Below are 24846 nucleotides of genomic sequence, written 5' to 3' on the forward strand. Positions count from 1 at the left end.
TATGGATATTTAATTAAGATTGTTAATTTTTTTAAAAAAATCTGGGTGTGTTCAATTAGATTTTTACAAGTATATTTGAAATTCACAAGATATTTATATAATTTTATTGACTTTTAGTGAGTTCCACAGAGGTTCAAGTGTATTAAGAAAAATTCACGAATTGTAAAAGAGGAGTTAGATGATGGATTTGCATGGACTATCTAGTGTTATTTGTAAAGAATATAGGCATTTATCAATCTAACTTGTAGATTCAAAATTTCGTGAATTTCAATCTAACTTAAATGCCCTAAAATATACATACCACGAAATGTTACCAGTCAAAACGTGTTTTCCATTTACAAGGTGAGGGCTTTTCCGTTTGATTCATGAAATGTTCCAAATAGCGCGCATTGATAAGCACTATATACACCTTGTCCGCCAGTAACACCCATCTTTCGGAAGTTCATAGCAACAGAAGCATACACAGTATAAAGAAACTAGACTAATGTCGGTCACATGATAGTCTGATCAATTAGATCGGATACTAATCTAGTATTGCCAATGCTCATATGTCTGAAACCATTTTCTTTTCTTTTTCTGAACAAATTTTATAGACCATTTCTGTACCTTTTCTTTTATCAAATGTTAGTGTAAAGTCTTATCCCATTCATAATCTTCTCTCCCCCAGCAAATAATGCCAGTGCTGCTCTCATACAATATACAGTATAAAAGATTTGGAACTTCACATAGATGTGATAGTGGAACTGGGCAAGTCAAACTGAGTCAATGGAGGTTCAGATCTGTGGGAAGTCGACAGTTAGCAACTTCACTTGCATTTTAACCCTGCAGATAAATCCCAGTCCCCATAAGTAAAACTGGAAATGTCAACTGTCAAAACTTGTGGGAAATAAGCAAGCTTGAGAGACATACCTGTTGGCTCAGAATTTCGACTGCCACATTAATATCACCATCTGCAGCTGCTAGTGCAACTTCAACCTGTGTCTGTAGCCCAGTCCAACAAATCAGCATTCAAAAGTATAAACTCTACTAAAAAACAAGGATACAGAAATTTAGCAACCTATCCCATAGCATTGGATCCTTTATCTATGTAAATATGAATCAAGGCAGTTTCTGAACAATGAAAACTACAGAATGGTTGCTCATTTCAATAAGGAGAAGCACAGGATGAATTCTTTACCCTTTCAAAACCCATTGATACAAGCTTTTGTATTTCTTCTTCAGAAGCCACATAATCCTGAATCCAACCAAGAGATATTAATAATCCAAATGCACTGGAAGATTGGAAATGAGTATGTCAACTAAATAAAAATAAAGACCTGATGGTGAACAGGAATTTCAGCTCCAGCTGCCACCGTATTATTTACTGTTTGCCTGAAAATATCATGAAAAGTGATGGTAACATTCCCATTCTATAGGTACAAACTGCTTATAGTCTACCTACTTTACTGAAAGGCATTTTAACATTTTCCTTATTAGGGAATAGAGAGTAAGGTTATTAAAGACGATGCCGGGCAGAAAATATCTGTAATCCAAAGATTCAGAAAAATACTATATCCATGAACAGAAACAATCCATCAAGTGATAAACATCCATCAACTCAGTGGCATGTAAAAAAGATTAATCAACCAAACCAGTTAACAATCAATCTGAACGCCTTATCCATGAATGGCAACAGCCCATTAAGTCATAAACATCCATCAACTAAGTTCTCCTAGTACCTTCCATCAGATAACTGCCGTCCTGCATCAGATGGATGTTCTGAGTCACTATTATCCAACAGTCTAGCCTGTAAGTTTGACTCTGAATCAACATCAGAAACAGCCTGACCTTGAGCGGACCCTAGTGTCCTACCCCTCCCAGGAAATATGTCGTCTTGTGTTGCCTGCATCGTCAAATTCAATTACTCGATCTATATTTGCAAATACTGAAGGATACAACATTAAATGCTGACATGGATAGATGCGTAAAACACATAGGAGTTAGGAACATAGATCAGTTGACTTGAAGCAAACAGAAATATATAGCTTTCAACTTTTTTAAGTGAAAACAATTTATATTTGATATAAACGAGCTAGTGTAATGAACGCTCAAACCATGAGTCTTATCTATTTTTTATTTTTGGCAAGAAGACTAGCTAATTCAGAAACTGGAAATCCACTATGTACTTCTGCAATCAGTATTTTTATTTTGGTCAATAGATAACAAACTTAAAGTCTCATGTATTGCTGTCATAGGGAGTCTTGATTCAAGACAAAAAAACTTTAAATTTTATTATACTGGAGTAAGAGAGCAATGTTTAAGACATAAAAAGCCAAGAATCAGACCTGCACACAAAATATACCACTAATGCATATGAAATCAAGAACAGTGTCATATTCCAAATGGCCTTCAGCCACAGTGACTTGTACAACCAAGGATATAGGACAGATGACTTATGTCATGAGTCACATAACGTCCACACACTTAAAACTCCTCTCCCCATATGTCCACAAATAATGACCAGTATATAAATGATCTATATGTAAGTGTGTGATGACAAAAAGCATTTCATATATGGCCATTGAGGGTTGAAAATTACAATTACAAAGTAGTGGGTTTATAAAAATTCAAGGGCACACAACTCTTAAGTGACAAAAAAAAGTAGAGTTTTCCTCTCTCTCACCACACACACACACACAAAAGTACTGTTTTCCTCTCTCTGACCCCACCAAGTTACATCAAGTTATCACACATAACCCTATGATCATAACAAAAAATTGAACCGCAAAGGCTAAAAAGAAGGAAAGTTTGTACTCAAAAACCACTAAAGACAGAAACACCACTACAAATCATGAAAGAGTTAAAGGTTATAAAAACAATACCTGTGAAGATGTTTCCCTCTGTGGGATCCATGAAGATAAGTTTCTCCACAAATTTGCCGAAAACAATCCACTGGTTAAGAAAGTATATCATATTACAACTCTTATAATACACAATGAGATCTAAATTAATAAAACAGAACTTTCGTACCTTACCAATGAGATCTAAATTAATAAATAGAACTTACCTAGACGTGGTACCTTGGCTTGAATACGTAGGGATGAAGGCAGAGGGATTTCCACCAGTGCACAAAATAAATTTAGGCCGCCTCACACAAGTTGACTGGAAAGTGGAAATATAAAAATGAAAAAGTGGAATTAGAGAAAAATTAAAACAGTGTTTCCAAACTGATCAATCATCAGAAGCAATGTGTGTTTAATACTTACAAGCAACGAGGAGGCCTCAATTTTGGAATAGAAGGATGGTCCAGGAATGAGGAAATTGAACAAGCCGTAACTATCTGTATTGCAAATGCAGCATTATAGTAGTCACACTACCCCCATCTAATGCGGGAAAAAAAGAAAAGAGAAATGACATAAAAGATTGAGGAACTTACATGCGAAGCCAGACAGAATACCACACAGGTGTCCCAGTAATGAAACATTAGACATAACAAGTTGGAACACTACCAGTAAGATCCATGCATACCTGCAACAAATATTCAAGTACATTTTTCAATTTTTTTTATAAAATATATGGGAATGTAAATCACACAAGCATGTATTACTGCGATTAAAAAACAAAGGTTACGGAAATTACCATTTAGCAGGCACATTAAAGAGCCCAAACACACTGCAGAGCAGAAGGAAAATTTGTTGTTTAGCAGAATCCAATACATTGGCCAGAAAAGAACAGCAGGGAAAATAAAAAATGCAATGGCCATCTGTCTATGCTTGTGTTCCTTTTGGGCACCCATTTGCATGATCACATGAACAGTTCTAAACATTTAATTATTCTAAACATTTAATTATGCTAAGATCGGGACAAATTAGAATTTGCAAAGAATATTTATCAGAGAAAAGTTACAAAATCATGTCAGAATTTAAGCATTAGAAAAACCAACCTTCTGTATTGCTGTCCACTCAGACTTGTCTCTATTACAATCATAGAAAACAAGATTCCTGAGAAGCCTATTGCACACTCATGCATCAAATACTCAAAAGGCTTAATAGGATTATAGGCCACCAAAAGTGCAATTAGAAGATGGAGCAGAGCATTGGTTGTAGCCAACAGAATGATTATGTACAACAAGCGGACAGATCCCATAATTCTCTCCAACTCAGAACCCAAAGGAACCAAAGCCATCATGTTGAACAACACATGAAGCAGCGAACCATGAAACAGAATGGCAGTGAAAATCCTGTAGACTGAAAAGGCCAATAAAAAATTGATGGCCAGGAGCTGATGTCAAATTGTGTGACAATAGAAGGATACTTCTTCACTTTATATTAAAATAAATAAATCTCTATAATAGTCGTGTTGATTATAAACGTTATACTTCATAAAATTTTGATTTAAAACAGAAGAAGAAAGATTCTCAAAATAAGCAGCTGCAATTCATTATGTCAGGCTTCAAGTTGGTTGGAACTTAGAGGGACTGAATTAGGATTCTTATTGTACACTTAATGTTTAAGTTAACATAGATCCTGATGCAAGGAAAATATCCGGTTGAAGAATACTACTAGTTTCCAGGCCAGTGTGCGGGACTCATACAGAGCATACTCCAACACCATGCAACAAATCATCCTCACATGTTACATGAATTGTAAAAATAGAGAATTATCAAATTGTTCATCACTTTAAACATCAATAACATAAATAGTCTCAAGCAATGTCATTCATTAGTTTATTGATATATGAGCCAACATTTCATTACAACTGTGATTGATATCATGTACCAAAACAAATAACCAAAAACTTGAACATAAAAAGAATCATGAAACTAAGGAACTTAGGGAGACAAATTTCAGGTGCAATATCAAACTGAAGCACCTAAAAAATGTGAAAAAGACATTACTTGCAAGGTCGCTAAAACTAACTAGGAGTGACATGTCAAGAGTAAAAATTCTGAAATGACGTGTGGGGAAGGGCATGTTATAAACCCAGCAAAAGGGATGCAAAATTGCACTTCTTTCTAGTAACTAAGAATAGGCTCAGATTTCACTTTCCAAAAACTTACCTTGGAATCGTGATATAACTGCAGACGGCAAAAAGCATATTTCATAGAAGGAGTCATATCCGGCCAAGAGGCAAACCAAGTAAATAGTTGTGCAAACAACAACCACCGCAGAAGTAAGGAAAGGAAGACCCTCCCACCATTGTGCCAACCTAGTCTGCACTCCTGCCTACACACCCAAACATTCAATCAGTTTGAGAACTTACTTGAATCCAAAATGTAAGCTGTATAATATCAAAATCAAAAACCTCTGCCCACTCCAAATTTAATGCAACACCGATACTATCTTGAAATGACGAGTACAAATTCATCCTCATAAGCACACACACAACAACAGCTCATGACACCTCAGATCAAACTTAGGGTTCTAAAAGTTTAAAGCACTCATATGTAATTTATTTCAGTTTCGTAACATTGAAAAGTCAACCGCAATGAAAAGAAACAAGAAATTTCTAATGATCGAGTAAATTCCTGAGAAATGCACATCAAACATGTACAAATTTTCGTCCCTCCAAATCGAGAAGCCAGAACTAACTAAGTTTACTGGCGAATTTGCGCTCAATTTTGGTAAAACTTAGGGCTCTTAAAGTTTAAAGCACTGAAATACAGGCTATTTCATTTCCATAACATCAAAGCCAACCGCAATGAAACGAAGCAAGAAATTTCTAATGATCCAGTAAATTCCTGAGAAATGTGCATCAAACATGAACTAATTTTCGTCCCTCCAAATCGAGAAGCCAGAACGAACTAAGTTCACCGGCGAATTTGCGGTCAATTTTGCTAAAACTTACCTCATTCTGTACCTAATAAAAACCTAGATTCAGAATTCCGGTTCCGTCAAAATTCCAGTTCCTCACGGAACACAAGAAGAATGAAGAAATCTGAGAGAGAAATGGAACAGGTTGAAGCAAAAAGTAACGCAGAGAAAATTAGATCGGGGAAGAAAGTTTTACCTCGGAAACGATGTTAGGCCTCATTTTCTTTTCTTGCTTGGTTGCTCTGTGAAGATTGAAGAAGAAGAAGAAGAGTGACTTGGTTTTGAAAACAAGAAAATAGTTAGTTGGAGTCACCAAATCGCTATGTACGCGCGTTTCTAACTTCTGTGAGGATCTCGAACCCTCCAAAGTCCAAAGTCGGCGATTTTTGTACCCGGGTCTACAAATACGGGCGGGTCAGCCCAAATATGCTAATTTGCAGTTAGTGAGGTCCAACTTCAGCAAGAAATTGAACGGGAAGTCTAAAAGTTAACTATAGGGTGTAAATCGGTAATAACTAGAAAATTGAGGACGTAAATAATCAAAATTGAAATGTTAAGAGGTAAATCAGCGGTCAAGAGAAAAATCGAGGGACAATATGAGTATTTCACTATTTGACCTTAGTCTTGTTCCAAAATCCCACTTCAGCTACAAATCCCAGCTCATGAGGAGTTCATGATTGCACGTTATTGACTCAACTTCAACTAATAGATCTGGGGTTGGGCGAATTCATCAATATTACATAGGCATGTAAATTTGCGCTAGTGTGGAGCCTTGGACGTACTGAAGGATCAATTTGCTGCATCTTCTAGACATGTTGTATTGTACATGATTAATCTTTGGCTGTTTATTCAATCTTTGTGCATCAATAGATGTTGGCGTGGTTTAGTTTTTTGTTTCGCTTGGAAGTGGAAAGAGGGAGTTGTCAAATGTCAACAGAAAATCATGGTTAAAATGAAAAGTGTGGAAAATTAAAAAAATAAAAAGAGATCTGAATAGAACCAACCTTTTATGTTTTGACCATTAACTTTGAAGAAAACATGACAACTACCATTTACCATATACATTACAAGTTTACAACTACGAATATGTATGACGTTGAAATGATTTGAACCTTTTCGTGTTAAGACATCTCATGTGAACTACAAGGTCATAAAAGTCATTCAATACGGTCCGAAATGGCTATCAGTTAGTGAATGAGTTATGGCATTATAGTAAAAAAAAAATTGTTGTCCATATCATAGTTTATTTGATGATTTTACTTCTCTTCAAAAACAAAAAACAAAAAATTCAATGATTTTGCTTTTGTTTGATTTGATTTGAGATATTGGAGTAAATGAACCAATAAAAATTAGAGTTGATAGAATAATTAGTCTCTAAGTTCAGAAAGCCTCTGAAGATAAAGAGAGAAAAAGATTAGAAAGAAAAGAGAAAATAAACTAATAGATGTTTAACTACAGAGTGCATTAGACTGAACTTGTTATCAAGCAGAGCATCAAAGTAATCAGTGATGAGACTCAAAAGAGTTAGGTATCTAATTGATAGTTTCTACATTTCCTCACCATTTTGTATGCTCAAATCAAAGATGTTGCCCAAATGTATGTTTTCACTCAAATCAAAGATGTTGTCCATATGTATGTTTTCACTCTACCACCATTTAAGAGAACACTTGGTCCAAACTTGCATTTTTCCTATCTGCGCATTTTGTCTTTTAACGCAACATCCTCCCTCCCTGAACTTCCAATCCGAAAAAACCCTAGGCAAAACAGAAAGTGAGCAGCGCCTGTCCGGCGGCGCGCCCTCCGGCGTCGTCGTCGGACGGGACAGAAGGGACTTAGTACCCGATTGTGAGAGGTCCAGTCGGAGAAGGGATTGCGGGGGATGACGGAGCAAACCAGATCGTTTGGCGACATCGACGTTGGCGGCAGGCAAGTGGGATCGGTATTGCTCTATCCGAGGGAGGAGCGCGGACGGCGGGGGGTGGTTCTGAGTTAGAGTGGCGGGCTCGGAGGTCTCTTGGCGGTGATAACCAGGTGGCGGCTTTGCTGGTTTCTTCGGGCCTTCGATCCAGTCAGTTTGCTTCGATCGGATTTGGAAGGTTTGGGTTGGGTCTGGGGTGGGGTGGGGTGGCGCGCCTTGCCTGAGTAGTGGGGATGATGGAAGGTAGGCGTCAAGGCGGTGGCGGCGGAGCTGCCGGTGGCGGGACGATGGGATCTGTCCTCCGCTCCTTCAGGGGTGATGGCTGGTTCGATATTGATCTGGTTTACGGCGGAAGGGAAGATGGTATGTTGCTGGCGGCGGTCAGTGTCCAGTGGTGGCGAGTGTTTCGGCGGTGGCGGACTGGGCCTTAATCTGAGTGTGGGCCCGGCCTGGGCCTGGTGGTATTTGGGCCTGGGTTTTTTTGTTTTAATGCTATTTGTTTTGTTTGTTTGGCAGTTGGTGTGTAGTCGGTAATAAGGCACTACTAAGGATGTGGCAGCGACAATCTTCTCTTTCACAGTCTCGGGGTAGTTCCTGTTCTAGAGTTGGGTCAACAGCGGTGGCAAAAACGTCTGACTATAGACAATCATCCTTGGCCTTCTAGTGGGTCCTTCCTGTCTGGGATCGAGTTGGAGCGATGGCGATTTGGAGCAGTGGTGGATGGATGGTGTTGACAATAGGGTGGTGATGGTGTTTTCTTTAGTCCCAGGTCTGAATGTCTGGTAATTCTTTTGGTCGAGTTTAGGTCACAATGAGTGTTGGCTTGGTCGATTCAAAGCTGGTCAAGAAGACTCTGGTTGGTGAGTTTAGTGTCGACACAAGTGAGTTGCCCAGTTTAGAGTTCTTATTGGCTGGACGAGAGGTGAGCTGTCAAGGATTCACTGCTCCTGCGCTTTTTGTCTTTGTCATACAGTTGTAGTGCCAGTTTAGAGTCAGTCACTATAGAGTTCCAGTGTGAAGTCTAGAGGCCATTTCTGGTTAAGAGATGTCGCCTAAAACTCGTTGTAAGCAGTTCATTATTAATGAAGTTCTTCTTTGATCAAAAAAAAAAAAAAAAAAAAACATCCTCCCTCCCTGAGTGTTCAGTTTTTTGGTTTTTGGCTATTATTAATATTTCCTTATTTTGTTTTGTAGTTTTTGTGTTTAATGAGAAGTTTTAAGATTTTTTTATTGGGACCTCCATATTTGCTCATTTGATCTCTCATAAAAATTACACAGATGTGTCTCCTATTTGCTTTTTAAAAAGTAAACTTTGCTTAGTAAACCTCTTTCAAATACCTAACTTAACCTTACTCATAAAAGGAAATGTTTTCAAGCATTAAGAATGAGTTATAATGCTCCTATAATTATTTATTGACCAAAAAAGAAACTTGACATTGTCAAAAAAAGAAAAAAAAAACTGAGATAATTATTGAAAATAGATAGTGTAACTAATTAACAAAAACTTATTAGATATTTTTTCAAGCCTAATATTGTTTGGCTCCAATTTTGTTGCAGCTGGTCAACAATCTCTTTTCTTGCGCGGGCGTGCCAGCACCGTTCGGGTGCAGTCGTCGGGGGTGTCCCTTGACCTGACTTCTGTCGAGCAATTGTAGACGAGGAGAGCACCAACCTTATCGCGGGATTCTTTGTGCCTCGTGGTGAGGACTTTGCTGAAGTTTCTTCTTGTTCACAAGTCGATACTCAATATTGCAGATTGAGCAGAGCGAAATCACTGGAAAGTATTGAGATCTTGCTAAAGCATGACTTTAGCTTGGCTAGATTGCTAGGGCGTTACCCTTGCTTGGCTGGTTCTATAACTGTTGTGGTCGCGGTACTACCGTCGCCTCCCGAGGAGATTAGGACCGAAGTACGTTGACAGAGGGTTTGGTGGCACTGAAAGTCGGCTTCTGAGAAGACTAGGACTAGGAGTGTGATCACCGGTAAGACAAAGAGAAGGAGAGGAGTTGCTTTTAGAGAGGTTTCTCTAGAGAGAACTTAGATCATCTTAGAGATGTTAAAAATCTCTCATTTTAATTTTACATTTTTGTCTATTTAACCCAAAATTTGGACTCTTGACATTCTTTTTCTTGGAAATTTTATGAAGTGATGGTGAAAAAAATGGGGAAGTTTTGGCCTTGTCCCCATATACCAAACGCGGTGGTTGAATTCTATTTTTATTAGATAAAATAGTTGTCCCTGTTATCAAATTCATTTTCACCACAACAATTGTGGGCAACAGCCACACAGCTGTTGCCACGAGATGAATGGATGGTGGATAATGGAGTCACGTACAAACCATTAAGGGTTGCTCTTTATTATTTTATATTTGTGAAACTCATCCGTACTAGAAACAGTAACTGGGCCAAATTTTTATATAAGTTTTTTACATTTTTTATTATTTTCTTATCAGTGGGTGTTGTTTTAATATTTATTTATTTATTTTATATTAAATTTGAAGAGGCCCAACTCCTTGTTTTCGTTACTTGAAGCATATTTGCCTCTTTTTCTCATAAAAAACAAGAAGCAAAATAAAAACTATATTTGCCTCTTGGAATCTTGGTCTTATACTGACCTTCATTTTTATTGGACCAAACAATTAAGGACTCAGAACTACTAAACAACTCGACGCCATATTATTTTTTTTGTTTAAATTTTTTGCAAAGTAAGACAGAAACACTTCATTCAATACTCTTTATACTCACGGCTAAGTGAGAGAGGGCCTCTCTCTAGAAAGCAGAAACCCCAGATCTAGATTTCCCCCTCCTCCCCCTCTTTCTTGCCAGATCTAGATATCTCCGATCTGGATCTTCGGCTTGAAAGTCGAGGGAGATACTTTCCCTTTCCATGAGGCTTCTTCCCACCTTGACAGTCGGTGGCACACAACCCCGCCCACCATGGGCGCTTTTGCCCGGAGTTTGCCTCCGATCTGAGGTTGTGTGCCTCTCTTTCCATTTCTCTGTTGTTTCCCTTTCTGCTTTGTTTTTCCCTTTCCTTCAGTTTTCTTGGTCTATTCCTCTTGTTCCTGTCCCAATCTTTTCCAGATCTACCTTTTTCCCCCTCAAACCCACTGCTATACCGGTGCACTGCTATCTCTGGTGATGCTTATCCTATTCCTTCTGCAATGGCCTGTAAATATGTTCCTCGGAGCTCTGTTCAAAACGGGGTCTGCCCGTTAGTGCACCCGGTGATGCTACAAGACCCTTTGGGTGCCTGTCTCTTTGATCCCTTGCTGGATCTCACGTATCTCTCTTTTCAACCAGGTTTTTTGGTTGATTTCTTTTCAGATGAAGGTCTTCTTGTTGAAGATGGTTTGAGTTATATGGCTATAACTTTTGTTTCTGGAAAATTTTCAGATGGGTACTTCGGAATCGCCTTCGAAGCCCTCAATGATCTCTCGATCCGGTTGGATGCTGCTTCTGGTGGCTCTGTTCTCCATGAAGGTGGCGCTGCTGGTTCTTCCTCGTTGACGGCAACTGTGTTGGCTTACCAAGAACGTGGGCTTGCCTGGTTTAGGCTCAGGGCTTTAGTAATCAACAAATAGCCCGCTCCGTATTATGCAAAATGAGTACCCCACTAATTTATATATGTTTTGTTTGTAAAAGATTTTTTTGATGTACAACCTGATGCTATGAATATCACGGCATTTAGTTATGTTAGTTTCTCTTACTTTAATCTTCATAACTTATTCTTATTTAAGTTGTTTGTATTATTCCTCACACTTAATCAGGAACATGGGAACACTTCAGAGGTATGTGCGTAACAAAAGTCGACCTGAGAGTTCGATTGCTGAAGGGTACATTGCTGACGAGGCCATGTTGTTTTGTTCCATGTACTTGGAAGATTCAGTTACACGCCGGACCAATCTTGGACGAAATGCTGATGCGGAACATCGAGATGTGTCTGGTGGTTATTCAATTTTCCTTAATATTGATCATGCTATTAGAGGTTCGGGTAAAGAAGTGCATATGGATTATAACGAGTGGCTTCGCGTACATAGATATGTTCTACTTAATTGTCTAGAGGTCAAACCATTCGTAGAGTAAGTTGCTTATTAAAATTATGAAATTGCAGCGGCAAGTTACCAAAAATTGAGGCACTTCAGATTTCACCTTTTGATTAGTATCAATTGTGCTTAAGGCCTCTGTATTTTTGTTGTTTTGGACTTGATTTATGAGCTCTCTAGTATTGGTGGTAGCAACCTGATCATGGGATAAGTGCAGAGGCTTTTAAGTTTAGCTTCATAAGAAGATTTAGGTTTTGGATGTATATCTGTGAAGTTTGATTTAATTTAATTGTGTTCAACTACTATTTGGACTCTATGGTAGTTTGTGTATCTGTCAGGTATTATACCTGAAGTGATTAATGTAATATAAAAGTATTAAATGAAAGATTCAATATGCTTTTGTAATTAACAATTGTTTTGTTTTGTTTTTTTTTTGGTGGTTTGTGTCAAATTTATGATTAACCAAAAAATAAAAAATAAAAAATAAAAAATAAAAAATAAATAAAAATATTTAGGGGGACCCACCAGATGGTGTAATTAAATGAAAGAAGAACCTTTATTATTTCAATTGCTAGACACACACAATCGTAGGTTTTGCAGTTATATGGCCCACCACAATGTCAGACTCATTGTACCCACGGAAGCATATAAACGTGACTGGTATGATGTATTGCAACTGGCCTACAGGGCACTGACCCATTTAAAAGTGGCTGTAATGTGGCAATGGGTCATAGACACACACATATGTGGCTTTTGGCCCAAACTTGTCACCAATAGTGCATGCATGTGGCTATTGCCATAAATTGTAGTGGTGTTTATACATCTGTTTCAATTACATCTCTAATAGTATTAGGAGTTTGAAGCCTATAAATAACGGGCCTGCAGCTCTCATCTCTGTCTCAACCTCTTCGCTTCCGTGCTCTCGTATCTCGTGGTTTATCTCTCTGTTTTTTTTTTCCTGAGAATTATCGTTGTTTCTCTTTATCGAGTAAGAGTTCCAGAAGACGCCCAATGGATGACTACAACAGGTGGTCCAAGCATCTTCCTGATGAATTGATTGAAATGATTGTGAAGCGTCTACCCCTAGTCGATTCAGTCAGATTCGCTGCTGTGTGTCCTTCTTGGAGAAGTGTATCGTCACAATGTTTTCAACGAGTAACCCGACTTCCATGGCTCTTGAAATCGATTAAGTTTCTAGACTCAGAATCTGTGAATTATAATATCTACAGTACAAGTGAAGACACATTCTACGACCTCAAGTTTCGAAGAGAAAATAATAAGTTGGATGCTTCACGTAGTGATAAGATACGTTGCTCGGGCTCTATTAATGGCTGGTTGATTATGTCTGAATGGATGTCGCAGAAGAATATGATTCACTCTGCTAAGACGACTTCCGTCAATTATTTCTTGAACCCAATGACAGGTGATCGTATTAAGCTTCCCCAGCTGACCGGAATCATCCCATGGAGCTCCGCGGCCTCTTCGGATCCAAGATGTTCTGATTGCATTGTTGCAACCTGTTTAGATCCAAAATATGATTCTGATCGCAATATTGCAATTGAAGGCGGGATGAAGTTGGTGTTTTGCAGGCCAGGTAGTCATGAATCATGCCCTTGGGAAGGGCAAAAACGTTATATAGTTTACGTTAAATTTCATGAGGATGGCAAATTATACGTATTAGAACTGGCTGATTGGCCTCGTTATGAACTAGCTGTTCTTGTTCTTGTTTCGGTTCCTGTTTTAGATCCATTAAATCAATGTCAAGGCAAAGGGAGGTGTGAGAAAATTATTGCTTATAGGGAAAAGACAATATTAGCTGGAATGCCATCAGGGGATTCGCCGTCCGGCATTGGGAGACCATCATTTTTCTGGTCCTCCAAAGGTGAGTTTATACTGGTTTGGGGGCGCGATTGGCCCGGCAGGAAATTTCGTGCGTTAAAGATGGATGATAAAAGTGGTTATAATCCTGTTTGGGTGGACTTGGAGACGAATGATGTTGCTGAAGACGAAGTAGTCTTAGTATCCGCCTCACACAGCACCTCAATGTCAAAGTTGAAGACATTTATGACAACCATAGACGAGGCTTTTCTTGGACTTTACAAATTCTTCACCTGCCATGGTTCGTTGAATTGTGAGAATCTTTTACCTGGGGTCTGGTTTACGCCCAATATAACCAGATAAATCAGAGCCAATTACTACTATATTGAAGGAGATTTTGGATATAGCACCTGCAATTGCAGGTTCTCTGCAGCGTTGCAGAACGGTCGCCGGCGACTCCACCTGATCGCAGACCCCTGGCGTCCATTCGGCCAGCCGCGCCGCGCTTTTTATGCTTGATCGAGGCCGGAGGAGCGACGTCCGCACTTTTTCTAAAATAACTCACTCTTTCATGAACAATTGATCTCGAACATGATCAATATTGATTATGTTCGAGATCAATTGTGAATCTTGTGATGTAGTGATCTCCGATCCAGAGTTTTCTTTGGGTGATCTTTCTGCCCTTCTTTAGGAGGAATGAAGCAATCCATTCAATAGTGGTGATCTGCTTACTTTTTATTAGAGAAATTCTTAGGAAGGGCAGACGTACCAGCTATGTGGTACGCCCAACTAATCATGTTTCTATTTTTTAATTGTATTCCGAAACTATCTATGTTTAATAAAAATGAAATACCCAAAACCCCCCTACATATGCACTGATTGGTTGAATATACCCGCCACGTGGCACGCCCGCCCTTTCTAAAAATCTATCATTTTAATTTGGGGTTTTGTCCATTTACACCATTTTTAGAGATTTTTTTCCCACTTACCCCATTAAGTTTTTTTAATTATCTCTTACCCAAAACACTCTAAGGAGGTCTTCCCTAATACCCCATTAAGATTTTTTTTTTGTTTTTTAATTTTTTTTAATACCATTTTACCCTTACCCCTTTGTTACTTAGAGATAGAGAGAAAATAGAAGAGAGAGAAACCATGGGAGACTCCGCCGGAATCCGGTCACCGGCCACCGGAATCCGGCCAACTTTCGCCGGAATCCGGCCAACTATTGCCCCCTAATAGACGACTATCAGCCATGTATTGCCCCCCAATAGACGACCATTAGCCATGTATTGCCCCCCAATAGACATCTATTACCCCCAATAGAAAGGCAATAGACGTCTATTGCCTCCCAATAGACGTATATTGCCCCAATAGTCTATTGTCCCCTAATAGACGTCTATTGTCCCTCAATAGATGTCTATCAGCCATGTATTGCCCTCCAATAGGCGTCTATTGCCCCCCAATAGATGTCTATCAGACATGTATTGCCCTCCAATAGGCGTCTATTGCCCCCCAATTGAACTGTCAGTAGCTGAAATGGGAACTAATATTCCTAAAATTAGACAAATAAAACTTTGATTAAAGAAAAAAACAAAGAGATTATATTAATTTAAAAATGCATATTGCCCCCCAATAGATGTCTACTGCCCCAATAGACATTCAAAAAAAATTTTCCCCGATAGCCCCCCAATAGCCCTGTATTACCCTCGGATAAATTTTTTTTCCCTCTCTTTCTGGGCCTTCTGCCCCATTTTACCTTAAAAAAAAATCACAATGCTTGAATTGGATTCCAAATTATCTTTGAAAAGAAAATTTTCCTCAAAGAAACTAATCTTGAACCCTGATCAATACTCTTCGGCTTATCAAAGCAGATCAAAGCTTTGTTGGAAAAAGAAAAAAAAAAAAAAGAGCAGATCAGAGAAACATGAAACGGAAGCATTTGCAGCACCGGCGGTCAAGCCCAGTCCCAGTGCAACGACACCGACTATTCCTCCGCCCACCACCATCAAAACGTCGTCGTCAAGCGCCACGACGACCGCATCTACAACTCCAAGCCCGGCTGGATCAAAAAACGTCGGTCTTCTGTACGGGCGCGAAACTCCGATCCGATCTCTACAAGAACTCGCCGTTAAAGTGAATCCATGCCAGAGATCGAAGAGAGAGAGACGAATCGCCAAAAGGCTAACGGTTCTCGACGACAGCGCTGAAGGGAGAGATCGACGACCGGGCTGACGGGAGAGACAGGAGAAAGATAAAAAGAGAGAGGCGCGGAGGAGAGAGAGATAGAGGAGAGTCAGAGTAGCCGTAATTTTTTAATTAATTGGAGGTCAAAATTGTCATTTAGCACTTGAATTGAGTAGCTGGGAATTAAAAACTCTTGGTGGTGCAAGTGAGAAAACATTAGCCTGATTCTGTGCTTTTGGTCAAGGACCCTTTTAATTTTGCATTTTTTGTCTATTTAACCCAAAATTTGGACTCATGACATTCTTTCTCTTGGAAATTTTATAAAGTGATGGTGAAAAAAATGGGGTATTTTGGCCTTGTCCCCATATACCAAACGCCGTGGTTGAATTCTATTTTCATTAGATAAAATAGTTGTCCCTGTTATCAAATTCATTTTATACATCTGTTTCAATTACATCTCTTATAGTATTAGGAGTTTGAAGCCTATAAATAACGGCCCTGCATCTCTCATCTCTGTCTCAACCTCTTCGCTTCCGTGCTCTCGTATCGTGGTTTATCTCTCTGTTTTTTTTTTCCTGAGATAATTCGTTGTTTCTCTTTATAGAGTATGAGTTCCAGAAGACGCCCAATGGATGACTACAACAGGTGGTCCAAGCATCTCCCTGATGATTTGATTGAGATGATTGTGAAGCGTCTAACCCTAGTCGATTCAATCAGATTCGCTGCTGTGTGTCCTTCTTGGAGAAGTGTATCGTCACAATGGTTTCAACGAGTAACCCGACTTCCATGGCTCTTGAAATCGATTAAGTTTCTAGACTCAGAATTTGTGGATTATAATATCTACAGTCCAAGTGAAGACACAGACTACGACCTCAAGTTTCGAAGAGAAAATAATAAGTTGGATGCTTCACGTAGTAATAAGATACGTTGCTCCGGCTCTATTAATGGCTGGTTGATTATGTCTGAATGGACGTCGAAGAAGAATTTGATTCACCCTGCTAAGACGACTTCCATCAATTATTTCTTGAACCCAATGACAGGTGATCGTATTAAGCTTCCCCAGCTGACCGGAATCATCCCATGGAGCTCCGCGGCCTCTTCGGATCCAAGATGTTCTGATTGCATTGTTGCAATCTCTCCAGATCTAGGACGTTCTGATAGCGATATTGCAATTGAAGGCGGGACGAAGTTGGTGTTTTGCAGGCCAGGTAGTCATGAATCATGCCCTTTGGAAGGGCAAAAACGTTATATAGCTTACGTTAAATTTCATGAGGATGGCAAGTTATACGTATTAGAACTGCCTGCTGATATGCATGATTATATACTTGTTGTTCTTGTTCTTGTTTCTGTTCCTGTTTTAGATCCGTTAAATCAATGTCAAGGCAAAGGCAGGTGTGAGAAAATTATTGCTTATAGGGAAAAGACAATATTAGCTGCAATGCCATCAGGGGATTCGCCGGCCTGCATTGGGAGCCCATCATTTTTCTGGTCCTCCAAAGGTGAGTTTATACTGGTTTGGGAGCGATATTGGCCCGGCAGGAAATTTCGTGCGTTAAAGATGGATGATAAAAGTGGTTATAATCCTGTTTGGGTGGACTTGGAGACGAATGATGTTGCTGAAGACGAAGTAGTCTTAGTATCCGCCTCACACATGACACACAGCACCTCAATGTCAAAGTTGAAGACATTTATGACAACCATAGACGAGGCTTTTCTTGGACTTTGTTGCGGAAAATTCTGCACCTGCCATGGTTCGTTGAATTGTGAGAATCTTTTACCTGGGGTCTGGTTTACGCCCAATATAACCAGATAAATCAGAGCCAATTACTAATATATTGAAGGAGATTTTGGATATAGGACGTCCTTTGTTTACTACTTTTTTTAGAATTTCAATGTTTTGAAATTTGGTCAAAATATTACTTGGATGGAAATGTTGGAAATTTTATGATTTAAAATTAAAATGATATTTATTTATTTCTTTGTGGGGGTTACTATATTTTCAATATTAATTAGTGGTTTTCTATATTAATATATAATAATTATTTGACCGCTATATGGTTTATGCAGAGCCGGTCATGAAAATATTTTAATGTGGAATATATATATATATATATATATATATATATAGGGTGTACTTTTTGAAACCGAGAACTGACATAAATTGAATCGAACCGATGAAATTTAATGAAAATTATTTTGAATCGATTGCTTTGAAGTTTTGGTGCAGTTTGCGTAGGTATTTATGAAAACTCAGAAAGAAAGAAAAAATAACCAAAACGAAAGCATATAATTAATTAAAATCTATATTTTTGTTAGAAGTGATCGATTCTTGTTAGCTTTATTAGTGCAGGCTCTCAAACAATATATAATGTCCCTTGACTGTCTCTAACCATCTTTCAAGTTCTATACCTGTTTAATTTATTATTGCTTGATTAGTTTTCTAATGTAAGTGAAACTTATTTTGCTTGTTTGTTTTGTTTCCCTTATATATTGAAATTTCTCGTGTTTTTTGTTTTTCAATGCATGCATGTTATTCTGTTCAAATGAAAATAGTGGATAATAAATATCAAAGGTTGAGATTATTTCTTAAGGGTTGGATCACTTGCACCGTCGGTGCATAGAATAATTTTCATGCGTACTGAGATTTATGCGCAAGTAGTACGCGGACTACGAATTAAATGAATAAAACATCTGTATTGATGACAAAGATATGGAAAAATATAACGACCTATTCTTGTCTGTCTCTGAATGAACAGCGGAAGGGTATGTAACCACATATTCTGACTTCAGATGAATATATTGGCGCCCGGCTTGGGTGAATTCAAAAAAAAAAAAAAAAAGATATGGAAAAATATTGCCTTTTTTCATATGAACGAATTGTACTCATATTAAACGTCAATTTTCACTTTAAAAAAAAAAACGTCAATTTTCATTGACTACATTAAATCAAAAGAGAATATTGTAGATCCTCTTACAAGGTGTATACCTAGAGAGCAAGTAATATATTCATCGAGCCATTGAGGGGAATGGGTCTAAAGCCAATTCAATGAATTGAACTTGCCAGAAACCCAACCTAGTTGATTGGAGATCTCATGGTCTAGGTTCAATAGGCAAACTAGTTGAGTGAGATTCAAAATGTTGAACACACAACATAACTCTTTCCGAAGATAGGAAAGTGTGTTACTTGTGATGAAGTGAAAGGTTGAATACAATATTCTTAATGACACTAATCTCTTACTTTTTAAGAGGAGTATAGCTAGATATTCACAAATTAGGTGTCATCAATGTAAGAGTAAATGTACTGTCGACTTTTTCTCTATGCTAGGGTTTCTCTCTGGTAGGGAAATCGATCGAGTTTGAATTGTGATGGCGGCAGAGGAGGCTATTGTGCACCTAGTTAGGGGCGAAGCTGTGAGATCCCGAAATTTAAAGTTGGTCAAATTTTATTTTTGAGGTTGCAAATAGAAAGTAGAGGTCGCCACAAGTTTGCAGCATTTTTTGGTGAATTTTTCGAGTTCTCGAGATATTCTTAAGGAATTTTTGAATTTTAATTGAAGGAAAATAGTTTGCTAACATGGTGATTTCAGATGACATGCGGTGTGTTGACAACATGATAAGAGAAATTCTTAGGTAGGGATCGTTCTACCACGTGGCGGTAGGACAGCCTAATCAAAATTAAGAAAGAATTTTGTATACCCCGAAATTAGCCGTATTTTAATAAAACAATATATCCAAAACACTCCCCTGCAAGGTCTTGATTGAGTTGCTCTACCGCCACATGATACGGTTGCCATACCTAAGAATCTCTCTGATGATGATAATGTCATCAAAGTGGTTAGTCATTTGCCATTTGTCAAGTGGTGGCATAAGGTTTTTGTGTGCTTGACAAGTGGCACAAGAATGATGGTGGATGGCTTAGGTGTTGGCACATGATTATTTCTTATTGGTCATCTTCCCATATAAATAGAGGGACCAACTGCTTCTTCTTTCATTTGCTCCGATTTTCTCCGAGAGACTTTCTCTTTCTGATCTCTCTCTCCCCTCAACTTTTCTCTCTCTAGTTTTCTCTTTCTAAAACTTCGACGAATCATAACTTTTTATCCATAACTCTGATTCAAGATCCGTGAAAGGCTACAGATTCGTCTTCATTCCCTCTTTCTATTAATGGAGGTTTGAGTTAGATCCAACTATTATTACTAGATGACTCGTTTTAGGAGGCTCGATTTACGATTAGTGTTTTAGGAGGCGATTCGTATTGCTGAGGTGAGTGGGTTGTGTAATATGTTTCAAATATTCTTATTTGCTACAAAAATGGTGGAAAAACATGATTTTAGCTATTAAATATCTCTCTATTTTCAAGTGAAGTATGTCTATATGCAAAATATGCAGGGTTTATACATATTATGTGCTGGATTCATTGTTTGACTAGTCAAGGAACATGAGATCTTCTTGATTGATTATGCTAAGATACGGATGTGTCACACGATGGTATTGGGCTAGAGAAGGCCATTAGGGTTCCTGTGGGATGCACTAAATTGAAGGATAATCAATAAGAAGGGATGATTCGATGTGATGAATTGATGTGCATTGATGTGTATACGATCTAATACTTTTTGGTGTGTAAAATGACATGACTTTACTGGTATATTACATAATCTACTCACTGAGCACGTGCTTTTGCTCACCCACCCATCTCTAAGGGATGGTTTACATACTGCATTACTTCATCATTATGCTAATGTTGTGGTTGAAGGTAATTCTAAGTTGCTAATTGACTGTATTCAAGGAAGATGTGAGGTTCCATGGAGAATTCAGATTCTCATGCAGGATGTAAGGCATTTGGCTCATCAGTTTAATTTCATTGTGTTTCGACATATTTATCGAGAGACAAATTTCGTGGTAGATTATCTAGCTGCACTGGCTCATAGATCTCAAAATAATTCTATATGTCTTTTCTATTTACTCCTTGCTGTGCCCCCAGCGTTCCATTTGGATCAGTTGGGAAATGAAGTTAGTAGAGGTTTTTTTTTTAAGTTTCTTGTATTCATTTCTGTCCTTGAAAAAAAAAACATGATTAATACATTGGACTTATAAAGGTACAAATGAGGTAACCGTGGCTGAGTAAGTGAATGCTCATCAATAAATCGAGATATGCTCAAATAGAAGAAGCTCTCAACCAAAAAAGAAAAACAATAGAAGAAGTTTTTCAACCAAGAAAGAAAAAGAAAGATAATAAATGAGGCGAATAACAGTATCTCTAAACATAAAGACCAAATTGGTAGAGTTCAAGCTGTAAATGCCATTGAAAAGAAAAAAATCGAGTTACACGACATCAAGAAAAACTCAACATGACCAGTAGCAATCTGAGTTACATAATACCCGCTTCTCAGTTTTTTTTTTTTTTGGTTATAAATAATACAAACAGAGAAGCGGCCACAAGGAGGAGGAGTGGGGAATAACAAGAGCGCAACTCTATACTCTGAAACTTTGCACGATGCAAGTCAACATGGCACATTAAACTTTGGCTTCAAAAAGTCAGGTTGGGGCATTGAAGAAATGGAAGTACTATGAGGAATAATAACGCAGACTAGAAGAATGATACATACTGCTCTGCTTTCACCACACAATACAAAATCTTCCTAGCACCCACGATACACTTGGCAGGCAACAAATTTCAATTGCGTAGCTGTTGAATCTGCAGACAAAAAGTTCACCCATCAACAGCCAACTGCAGAGCCAGGAATTTAACGCAATGAGGCTTAAATAATATAACACCAAATCTAAAACTTGTGACTTCATGGCTTCATCTAAAGTTATTTAAGTAAGATGTCATTACTGGAACATCTAACAACCAATATACACCAAAAAAAAGTGTCATTTAATAGACTGCTACAACATTGATTGTTAATCTATTTCAATATTCAATAATAGGATGTCCATTCATCATGAATGGTTTATCCATTAATATAACTACATTAATATATATGTAAAATATCACAACAAAGGTACAAGCAACAACCTTCATTTTGTATTGTTGGCCTCAGGGTTTGAAAGAGAGGTTTGGAAAAAAAGTGATGAATTCTGTCGAAGGGGCGCCAAGACAAACCACACAAATCTTAAGAGACAGAAAGGAGCAATTGGGTCAATATCCCCTTCACTACTATGTCAGTATGCCACTGATAATAGCTCAGATTTAGTATTTTTCACCAATGCTTTATCAGAAGTTTGCAAAAGCCGAAAGAAAAAAACAAACACCAGCACTTTGCAGCTAAATATTTGGTCCTAATGAAGTTTGTCTATTCACTATCTCCATAACCTGTGCTAATGTGTACACAGGTAAGATAGCATACAGTATGCAAAGACTACATGTATAGATAGTGACATGATACAGAACATTTAAGGGTTCCATCACATATTTTAGCGCACACGAGAGAAGTGTCCCCAATGAATCTCACTTAGCAGTGTCAGGCACATGAGAATAGAGTTCCTAATTGTCCCACCCTCCTAATCTAGTCCCAGGATCATAACTTGTGAACAGCCGAAACTCATTTCCTAGTTTGCTGGAGTGCCGAGGCCTAAAACCACATGGAAGCAATCCCATGAGCTCAGCTGCTCTCTCTTTCTGCACCTCTCCTGCACGTCATCATATAACTATTTAGATAGATACAGTAAAACCTGAAATGTCCTAGAAACAACATTTGGTCACTTCTACTTCCTATATTTATCACAATAAACTCATTGGCACCAATGCATTTTAAAACAAGTAGTAGTTACATTGTAGGAACTGCCAATCTTACACATTCTGGGAAGTAAAATGGGCAATGTCTACCTGTGAGGAGGAGCAAGTAAGGTTTTTCTGATCGTGCAAGAAACGAAACAGTTTTAGCGACTTTCTCCAAGCACTCTTGACTCTGTAAACATCAATTACACTACATAAGCAACTTGTCCACACTCCACAGAAAAAGCATAAAACATAACCTCACGGGCAAATACAAAAACCTAATTACCCAAAACATGAAACCGACGCTGAAGCTACCGCAAACAAATACAAATAAAACTAATTTCTACCATATTCCATTTGCAAATGCAGGAAACCAAAATCCAAAATTTATGCAGCCTTCAATTTCAAACATCAAGATAAAGACGAACATAGCCGATTCGCAGAATGATAAGGTTGAGATGTCCTTAGCAAGCTGAAATTACTAAATGAAAGCCAATAAGGACGAATGCGCATAATGTAGCTCACCAGATAAGGAGGATCAGCAACTACAACATCAAAGCCATGCTTTAGCTCCAAAGGCAAGTCTTCTGGTTGGTTGTAATCATAAAACGTGAAATCACTCCCGTATTGCTCAAACCTTCTATCATACTCCAGCAGTTGTACAGACACATGAGAATCAATACTCTGAAAATTCGAACAGAAATCAGCCAAAATTGAACAGCAGAAACCTAAAAGAGTGAGATTGAATGACCTTGAGATAGGCGTAGAGCGAGGGACAAGCGACGCAGGCGACTCGAGTGGAGTCCGATTTGCAGAGAGTGAGGACCTCTTCGGCTAGGGTTTGGGCCGTGTGGTGGTCGTACCAGAACTGGCTCATCCGCCAGTCCTCCGAGATCAAAGCCGGCGCCGAGTCTGCTTCGGCGGCGGTGTCGTTTGAGGACTGGCTTTGCTCGGTGAGGAACTCCTTGAGAGCTTCTAAGGCTTGAAGGCTTAAAGTCGGTGCGTCATCATCGTCGTTTTGGTGGCCGGAGATTGAATTGGGGAGGAGGTCTTGTTCCATTTGTTGGTGGCGATGTAGACCAAAGTGTCTAGTAGTGAAGAAGTGTGGGTCTGTTTGGGAAAAGGGTTTAAGGGAACGGCCTCTAAATTTAGTTTGTACCTAGATAAAACCCCAAAACAGTTAAGTTTTGAACAAGAAGGTTATCCTACACCTTTACGCCAGGGCACATCTATAACTTTGATTCTGAATGACTGATGTGTAATACGTACCTGTCCCTATATCTCTCAGGTATGATTTTCCGCAAGAGATCCATTTACAAATTGCATGATCCAATACAGAACTGTTAACAGCGGAGATTGAACTTAAATTGAGCTCAATCACAAGCACGCTCATATTAACTGAACCAACCCATATTTAAACTTCCAATTTTCCTCGTTTTTTCTTTTCTTTTTCTATTTTTGTCTCCACATTTTTCTTATCTTCACATGCACCACCTATCTCCAGCACCACCCACCTTCCTCAACCACACTCACCTTTTGAGGTACCACTATTTAGTATAGTGATGCTTTTTGTTACATATTCTTCCAAAGTTTTATAGAAGTCCTCAGCACGGACTTTGAAAATACGTAGTGTTATACTCTAATCTAAAATAAGTCCATGCTCATAATTGTTTGCGAACGAAATGATTAATTTTAATAAGATTATGAAATAAGTGTATATGAAGTATGGACGACATTTTCGTCGGTAAAAATCTCTCACTCATTTTTCATCTAATTTGTTTATTATTGATTTATCAAATTAAGAAATTAAACTCTGGAAACGGTTATCAAGCCTTGGCGATGGCCATAACAAAGTCACGAGCTAGCGTCATGACCTGACACCATTGTTGTGGAGGTGGTGGTAAATTTATTTAACCAAAGCACAGCAAGCAATTCAAACAACCAGTTCATGGAGTGGTGGTAAATTGTTTTTATCTACCAGACAAGTAAACTAGGCTTCTTATATAGATATTAAAGATGCCAAACCAACAATACTAGTGTTTGCCGAGACATGCCTGCCAGGCACAAAACTAACTTGACAAGGACTAATCCATTGTCGTAAAAAAGGTCAAATTCTAGAGACAATAATTTTTGTGATGATTTTATAAATTCTGCTGCAGAGGCTGATAGGTCTAAAGAGGTGCACGTATTTCGGACCCTGAATTTTGGGTACCAAAGTGATTAAAGTATGATCGAGTCCTTGAGGTACATGTCCCTCAACAAAAGCTCTTGAAATAAGTTGAATAATCTCCTCGCCACACAAATGCCAATGCTTCTGGTAAAATAGGGAAGGGAATCCATCAAAAACAGGGGCCTTGAGACTACCAAT

The 24846-nt window shown here is 38.5% G+C and overlaps 4 protein-coding genes across 6 annotated transcripts; 2 read left to right on the forward strand and 2 right to left on the reverse strand.

The window, feature by feature from the left end:
* Positions 1–501: 501 nt before the first annotated feature.
* Positions 502–6145, reverse strand: LOC112193895 (rhomboid-like protein 15). Of its 2 annotated transcripts, XM_024334155.2 has the most exons (14): positions 5989–6145; positions 5039–5204; positions 3923–4226; positions 3619–3651; positions 3416–3507; positions 3246–3319; positions 3047–3141; positions 2862–2931; positions 1828–1882; positions 1719–1740; positions 1317–1371; positions 1178–1234; positions 910–981; positions 502–822 (listed from the first exon to the last, which is right to left on the reverse strand). In XM_024334155.2, the coding sequence occupies exons 1-14, from the start codon at positions 6010–6012 to the stop codon at positions 817–819; spliced, it is 1125 nt and encodes a 374-aa protein (XP_024189923.1). In that variant the 5' UTR covers positions 6013–6145; the 3' UTR covers positions 502–816. The 2 variants fall into 2 exon arrangements, with proteins under 2 accessions (XP_024189923.1, XP_024189922.1); XM_024334154.2 differs by having other exon boundaries at positions 1719–1882.
* A 4240-nt stretch (positions 6146–10385) lies between these two features.
* LOC112191487 lies at positions 10386–12140 on the forward strand. The gene is made up of 2 exons (XM_024330835.2): positions 10386–11012; positions 11106–12140. Exons 1-2 carry the CDS (start codon positions 10874–10876, stop codon positions 11291–11293), a joined length of 327 nt encoding a protein of 108 aa, XP_024186603.1. The 5' UTR covers positions 10386–10873; the 3' UTR covers positions 11294–12140.
* Positions 12141–12766: 626 nt separating this feature from the next.
* Positions 12767–13936, forward strand: LOC112194317 (F-box/kelch-repeat protein At3g18720-like). The gene has a single exon (XM_024334568.1). The coding sequence runs from the start codon at positions 12767–12769 to the stop codon at positions 13934–13936; it is 1170 nt and encodes a 389-aa protein (XP_024190336.1).
* A 7521-nt stretch (positions 13937–21457) lies between these two features.
* LOC112193261 (EEF1A lysine methyltransferase 1) lies at positions 21458–23653 on the reverse strand. Of its 2 annotated transcripts, none has more exons than XM_040516771.1 (4): positions 23230–23653; positions 23004–23162; positions 22555–22668; positions 21458–21485 (listed from the first exon to the last, which is right to left on the reverse strand). In XM_040516771.1, the coding sequence occupies exons 1-4, from the start codon at positions 23536–23538 to the stop codon at positions 21468–21470; spliced, it is 600 nt and encodes a 199-aa protein (XP_040372705.1). In that variant the 5' UTR covers positions 23539–23653; the 3' UTR covers positions 21458–21467. The 2 variants fall into 2 exon arrangements, with proteins under 2 accessions (XP_040372705.1, XP_024189101.1); XM_024333333.2 differs by lacking the exon at positions 21458–21485 and adding an exon at positions 22019–22390 and having other exon boundaries at positions 22587–22668; positions 23230–23648.
* Positions 23654–24846: the final 1193 nt, after the last annotated feature.

This window comes from Rosa chinensis, chromosome 3 (assembly GCF_002994745.2).
Source record: "Rosa chinensis cultivar Old Blush chromosome 3, RchiOBHm-V2, whole genome shotgun sequence".
Classification (NCBI taxonomy): Eukaryota; Viridiplantae; Streptophyta; class Magnoliopsida; order Rosales; family Rosaceae; genus Rosa; species Rosa chinensis.

Coding starts and splice junctions, on each gene's coding strand:
- LOC112191487 (XM_024330835.2), top strand. CDS start 10,874: ATGGCCTGTAAATATGTTCCTCGGAGCTCTGTTCAAAACGGGGTCTGC. Junction 11,013..11,105: donor GTATCTCTCTTTTCAACCAG/GTTTTTTGGTTG, acceptor GAAAATTTTCAG/ATGGGTACTTCGGAATCGCC.
- LOC112194317 (XM_024334568.1), top strand. CDS start 12,767: ATGGATGACTACAACAGGTGGTCCAAGCATCTTCCTGATGAATTGATT.
- LOC112193895 (XM_024334154.2), bottom strand. CDS start 6,012: ATGAGGCCTAACATCGTTTCCGAG. Junction 3,142..3,245: donor TTGAGGCCTCCTCGTTGCTT/GTAAGTATTAAA, acceptor TCCACTTTCCAG/TCAACTTGTGTGAGGCGGCC. Junction 982..1,177: donor TATCAATGGGTTTTGAAAGG/GTAAAGAATTCA, acceptor ACTGGGCTACAG/ACACAGGTTGAAGTTGCACT.
- LOC112193261 (XM_024333333.2), bottom strand. CDS start 23,538: ATGGAACAAGACCTCCTCCCCAATTCAATCTCCGGCCACCAAAACGAC. Junction 22,669..23,003: donor TTGCTGATCCTCCTTATCTG/GTGAGCTACATT, acceptor TGATGTTTACAG/AGTCAAGAGTGCTTGGAGAA. Junction 22,391..22,586: donor TTACTTGCTCCTCCTCACAG/GTAGACATTGCC, acceptor GATGACGTGCAG/GAGAGGTGCAGAAAGAGAGA.